Genomic DNA, 7,059 nt, shown 5'->3' with positions numbered 1-7,059 from the left:
AGAAAGAAAGAAAGAAAGAAAGAAAGAAAGAAAGAAAGAAAGAAAGAGAGAGAAAGAAAGACTGAAATTGCTAACTACAGGTCCTTGGTTTCCATATTAAAAAAGAAAAAAAATCTACTAAGTCATAGATTCCAGTGTGTAGGAACTTGTACTTTAAAAAGTCATGTATGTTTTAAACTAGATCTATAGATTCTAGACAGTGCTTATGCAAAATACTATGTTTTTTATCAGTAGAAAATAATTTCACAATCTCAACACTATTATATATTCACATTTGTGACATAATTTGTATTACATCCTTAAATCACATGTGACTTCATTGTGTGCACAGAGATTTCAATTTTTCTTTTTGATAGTTATTCTCTTAAAGGAGAGCATCAGGGAATGAATATGTCTAAAATACGTTTGTATTTGTGTATGAAACTGGCAAAAACTAACCATAAAATTATAAAAATGTAAGGCTGAATTATAAATATGAGCCACATTCTCTTTAGGGATTTTATAAATGTAACAAGTTTCTGGAAACTGAAACATCACATATTAAAATAGTGTGGTTTTTTTTTCCTTCAAAACTTATCACCCAAATCTCCAAACTCCATCGTGCTCTAGGATTCTGGTAGTGGCCCTTCCAAAACTTGCAGTCACTGACGCTTCAGAACAGATTCCGAATGTGGCAATTGAATCCAGCACTCCTCAGTAACATCCTATATATAGACTCTGATCAAACTGAAGAAGCATACTTTCAGAGTCCCAGGTCAGCATGTCCTTGCATGCCATCTCCCGCTGACATGTCATCCAAGGCCTCCCCTTCCCTCCTCCTTCATCAGCCAGACATACTCTGTCCTTTTAGGTTTAACTTAAACATCACTGAAGAAGTGCGTTAAGTTCCTACCGTCTCCATCCAGGCCTTCCTGTGTGCTTGCTCGTGGTTGCCTCCATCTCAGCCAGGTGACCACAGTGACTATGTTCTTCTCCATACCCCACACTTCAGCTCGGGTTAGAGCATACCTTTAGCATTAGGTGAAGCCTAACAACACATTGATACCATGCAGTCACAATATTAGCTTCTGCTTGTCGCATTGCTACCATATTGGGCACCATGCTGAGTTCTCTGCAAACATGTTATTTACCCTTTAAGAGTTTAGCAAAGAGAAAGGGCTGTTTATACTTGAAGTACCAGTTAATCCTGAGGCTTATCAGAAACTTGCAAAAGATTATGTAACTACTTGAATCAGACTTAGAATCTGAGCAGTGTTCTCTGGCCCTAACAATGGTATTTTAAAACTTCACAGCAAGTGAAATTCTACACGTACCATCTTGGTCTGTTTTCTGCTTTTCTAAAAGACTCTCACAGATCAATAAAAGCTTACTTATCACATGGGCATGGAGGCCAGAAGTCTAAGAATGCCCCCCTGTGTTTCATGAGGATCCTCCAGCTGCATGGTAAATGTTAGAAAGGCTGGTAGGTTTATGTGAGGCAGAGAGAGGAAATGGAGTCAAACTCATCCTGTTATCAGGAATCCATCCCTACAATAACCCATTGCCACAATAGCAACCTTAATCTATGTACAAAGGCAGAGTTCCCACAAAGCAGTCACCTCTTCAAGGTCCCTTTAAAACTCCAGTTACCACGACAATTAAATTTTAGCATAAGTTCTAAAGAGGACGTTCAAACTTGAGCAGGCTCAGATTGCACTCAATTACAAATAGCAATTTCTTTTGATGATTTCTACTCAAACCTCTTCTGTATATAGAACATTGAGGGAAAACGAAAGTTCTTTTAGTCATTAGAATACTTCACAAGCCTGTCAGGCACACCTACACGGAGTCATGAGTACCATACGTGTGCACAGTCAGTGAAGAGCAACACACACACACACACACACACATACACACACACACACACACACACACACACACCAGATTGTTTTAATTGAAATGCTTAGTTTGCAAAACTTCAAGAGTCACAAAATAACTATTAACCACATCAATGAAAACTCACCAAGTCACTACAATAGAAAGAGAAGTCCCTTTAATGAAAACCTTACAAAATTATCCCAAATTGCACGTGATTTTTAATGGACTGCAGCCACCCTGGGCATGGCTATTTTATTTCTTGGACAAGAGTTAAAATATATTACTTATGCAGAAAAACGGTGAACATTTCCAACTACTAACACATGGCCTGTGAAGAATATAATAATCTCTTTTTTTTTTCCCCTCTTGTGTACTAACCCTCCATTGGGCGGCAACCATGTAAAATGTGCTAGTTTCCTGTTGCTATAGCGGAGCCTCCTTTTTCACTCACCACGAGACTAAATAGCTACTTCTTGGATAATAAAGCCATAATACTGAACTTCAAGACACTTCCAAAATGTTTCTGTCTTTAAAAAAAAATTAATCATATCAGTTTGCTAATAAGCAGAGATACTTTGGAAGTTGAATTTGTTGCCACAAGTGGCCAAAAAAATATCATACAAATCAAGCCATAACTGAGGAAGGAACAATACGTTTTATATGTTTCTAAAAGTTATGGCTGGGATCACAGCTGTAATGTGTTGGAGTATCATCAGGAGAACAATGTCAAACACTGAACTTCTGGGTAATTTCCATAAAAAATAACATTTTGTTGGAGGTCAGTAATTCCTGTACAACCTTGGAATGATTTTGTTGACTATTTTTTTAAAGAGTTGAACTTGAACACCCTCAAGGCGGCCCTCAAACTAAAGATATTATGTCATCCAGTGCTTGCAAGCACCTCCTAAAAAGAAACCCCAGCGTGTGAAAACTAGCATTGTCTCAGCCTGTGAAGCTTCATGGAGCTTCAATTATGCAACATAGTCAGAAAAGGAAATTTGCTATTCAGTTTCTGTTTGTTTGTTTGTGTAGTTACCTCATTCAAGTCAGCTCTGCAAATATGTAGTGTGGTCATTGAAACCAACAAAAAGACCTGGGTTCTGTCTTTATAATTCACGATACTCCTCAATGTGGAAAGAAAAATGAAATTGGCAAATCAGTGAGTTCAGCTTGGAAGCCATCGCTGACTTAGAAGCCATCGCTGACATATGTTTAGCCCTATATGCCTCAAATAACTTCATATTTGTTTCGCCCTCCTCTGGATGCTCGTTTTTAACTGTCCTACTAGCATTCAAAACTTGGGCATGTATTTTGTTAAATTCAACAAGGCAAGTTTTCTTGAAGTGATTGGAAGGCTTCGTAAATACAGTCTCATGACAAAGCTGCTCATGGCATAAAGTCATTAATGCAGGGAGATTGAGGTGGCCTAGTATACATATGAAGCATTAATAACGCCACTCCCTGGGCTTCCTTAACGAGAGCATATAACAAGAAGGGCCAAACCACTGAATTCAATATTTTCAGCCTGTTTCAGGACATGAAAATATTCTGGTCCTCTCACACAAATAATTTTTCCAAAATACTTTCATCCATAGTGCCTCATTGTAGGCAGACAGATTTTAAAGTTTGCATAGCTCACAGTGTGGGGTAAACATACAAGATGTGTCTCACATTGCAGACCAGTTGGTTCCAAGTTTTTATTTATAATGAATTGATTTGGGTATAAATAACTTCCTATTGGTACCTATGTGTTAATGAATCTTACAAAAACTGTGTCCTTAAAAATCATAAATTTTATGTTAAAAAAAGTGTTCACCTAAGGAAAGTTAATGGTCTATTCTTAAGGAAATAGAAAAAAAAAATGTAACCATTTTGATGTCTTGGCCAAATACTCACCAAAAATTTTCATAGTTATCTAATAAAATTGAGTGAACTTCACTATCCATGCTGGCTCCCTGTGAGATACAGTGTGCCTGCCCACACCAATCCCTTTAGAGTCATGTTGATTCCTCAGACTCACAGCATGAGTCTGAGCTAAATCTATGTTACAATCCCAGTTCAAGGCAAGGGCCTCCATGGAATACAGCATACATCCGAGAAATACCTGCTAGATTGCTTCAAAACAAAAAGTTTCTGTCCTTGTAACTTATACCATAGCAGTATTGATAAATGACATTCAACACTCTCTGTACACAGAGAAATTGCAATGCAAATTAACTTCAGTTTGTGCTAAAATAAAGCATAATTATCTTGGTATGCATTATGAACTATTATTTCAGTATTTGTTATACAAATCAATTCTCTTCTCTTAGGTAACATGCAAATATCACCACAGCTTGCAAATATATAACTGCTATTTGTAAATTCGAATATAAAATATGAATCAGATAAATTTACATATTAATGGAATTTTCTGATGGTAAAAAAATTATGTAAAGTTTTTCATTCAGCATGCATGTGACTACCATGTAAAAATAAATCTCTTAATTTTACTAGTCACAAAAAAGTCTATTGGTTTAACAAAGTCACAGAGTGAAAGGCTTAAAGAATATATAGTTACCTATGAGTATAATATGTAACTTTAGGGGGGAAACCTTCTCTTTTTAACAAGTTAGCATAACCAAGGAGAATATAACTGAATACGATTTTTTTTAAATTAATGTCCTTTTATTTCAGGGAAAAAAGGAAGGGAGAGAAAACGGAAAAAACTTAATAAAGAAGAAAGGAAGGAAACAAGCTCTGACAGCAAAGGTTTGGAGTCCAGCAGAGAGATCCCAGAGCAGCGGGAGAACAAAGACAGACAGCAGCAGCAGAAGAGAAAAGCCCAGGATAAACAACAGAGATCGGTATCAGTCAGCACTGTACACTAGAGAGGCCTGTGAGCTTACTGTAGACTCGTGATGCTGCTATCTCAACCAGATGTCCAGGACAGGTGTTCTAGCCATTAGGACCATAAACGGACAACATCAGTTACCACTCTGTCTAAACAACATTCCGAATAGTTGCTATATTCTTCATACAAGCATAGTTAACAGCAAAGAGCCAAACGTTCAAAGAAGGGATACTTTCAGATGGTTACCTTATATGCTTCTGTGCATTTTTGAAAGACGAGAAAAATTGTACATAATTATCAATAAGCTGCAAGCTATCCTCACATTGATGACACCTGGAGAAGAAACATCTTTTCCCTATTAAAAAAAATGTTATTCAAGTAATCGTCTTTAAGAAGCAAAAGATAATTCTACAACTTCAAAGGTGCAGTGTCCCTGAAAACACAGGTCAGGGGAGAGAAACATCACTCCAAGAACAGGGTGGGTTTGTCCGGGAGATCTAGTGAATGCTCAGAATTAGGGCCTGGCATTTGGAATCCTAGAGTTTATCATCACAGAAGCAAGTTCTTTAAGATTACTTCTATTGCCCTCATCGTGTACTTCTGCAAGAAACTGAGAGCATAACAGAGTTAAGTATGCCGTGTGGGACTGGAGCAAAGCAAACTGTGGACAAAATCATAGAGCTGGAGAGATCATCTTGATGTTCCAAAACTGTGCAGGGTGTGGCCACCGGGAACAGGTCTCCGGTCTGTGTGAGGGCTGTGTGGTTGATCATCTGCTACACCTCAGTTTATATAAGTCTGTAAACACGTACCTGTAACTCCCTTCCAAGAGCAAAACCATACTTATTAGAAGAAAAATTCTGACTTTATAGAAATCAAAAACTAGAGTGAGGCGAATGTGACATGTTTGCAAAGTTGTGTTTCCTTTCTTAAGGAGGGAAAAACAATTCTATTACCTGCTTAAGGGTCCACCTGGAACTAAAGGGGTACTACTTGCTGACAAGGTGTATCTAGTAGGGGAGAAAGCCACCACAATAAATATATTTGTTCATAGTTTTTAAAGCTTGGCGCACTTTATTTTATTGGGTAAGATTTAGAGACTCAAGAAGTAGGAGGAAGAAATCTGCTCTAGAGGAGAACCGGTGTCTGACAAATTTAGAAGATTCTTGGAGCTTCCTCCACGAATCCATCATTGCCTGAGCCAATAGAAGCTTATGTATGAGATGCTAGGAGATATTTATTATTACCTTCTTTTCTTACTTTAATAAAAAATTTATTACAGGCACCTGAGCCTACCTAAACGATGTCACTGCCCCCTCTCCGTTCTTTTTTTTTTTTTTTAAGGTAAACACTTCAGGTGTCAGTTCCTCCTGCATCTTCAACACTTAGCCTTTACTCTCGTATTTCCTCAGTTTGTGGATCTCTTTTGGGAATTGGAGTCACCCTGGCAGAAATCCTCAGCCGTGTTTTCCAGAGGACCCAGCCAGTCCTGCACAGGAGGAGGCAACCTCTGAGTGTTAGCACAGATTCTCATGACCCCCTTTAGTCTTCCACAACAGGACAACATGCAGCTGCTCTGGGGACCATTCTTCCAGCCAGCCCTCCCAGGGTCACTGCCTTCTGAAAAACCTGCACTGAATCTGCCTCCTACCTGTCTGTCTCTGGACGCCCTTTCTTCGCCAACTCTACTGCCCATGTGGACCTCTGGGATTAATGGTTTCCCATTTCTCTTTTAAGATATAAAAGTTTTAAATACTGCATTCCTGTTTCTCACTCTGGTGTCTCTTTTCTCAACTGCAAGCCATAAGTTTTCCAATCAACTGCATCTATACTCTCTATTTAGGATAGTTCTCACACAAGCTTCATAAAAACTTACATTACCCGAGGGAGTCAAACCTCACTTTACAGAATTATGTTAAGAAGTTTAACATTATTATGTTACGTACTTTAAACTCCATTTAAGAACTTTTGGTTGTATCAAACAGTATCTCTGTTTTGGCATTATCCTGTTGAGTGTGGATAACCACAATATTTTTACATGTACTTATCTTTATTAATATCTTCATTCTTTGACCAACATTTCCTGGTAAGGTCTAGGAAAAGAATACAGTCCAACAAGATGGAGCTGACAGAAGCAAATTGTTGTCATGTCTTCCCATTTGGCCCTCTATACCACAAAATGTTAATATCTTTGATGTAAAACTTAAATATTAATTACAATAGAAAACAATTACAACTAACATTATTCATACTTTGGATAGAATATACATGAAGATATATGATAATAGTTTCTATTAAAATTTCACTCCACCATGGAGGATCCTTAAGCATAAGAAATCCTATAATACTCAAATAAGCAGCCATCCTTG

General features: G+C 37.8%; 1 protein-coding gene across 1 annotated transcript in view; it reads left to right on the top strand.

Moving 5' to 3' along the window:
• Positions 1–5,746, top strand: part of Rspo3 (R-spondin 3) — an 85,083-nt gene extending 79,337 nt beyond the window's left edge. The window contains exon 5 of the mRNA XM_055599388.1: positions 4,534–5,746. Within this exon, the coding sequence (XP_055455363.1) occupies positions 4,534–4,727 (194 nt within the window). The 3' untranslated portion in view covers positions 4,728–5,746. The remainder of the gene's footprint in view (positions 1–4,533) is intronic.
• The last annotated feature ends 1,313 nt before the right edge of the window (positions 5,747–7,059 follow it).

The sequence above is a fragment of the Psammomys obesus genome, unplaced genomic scaffold (genome assembly GCF_907164565.1).
Source record: "Psammomys obesus unplaced genomic scaffold, mPsaObe1.curated_primary_1811, whole genome shotgun sequence".
Lineage (NCBI taxonomy): Eukaryota > Metazoa > Chordata > Mammalia > Rodentia > Muridae > Psammomys > Psammomys obesus.
This window is presented reverse-complemented; position numbering and strand designations above follow the sequence as displayed.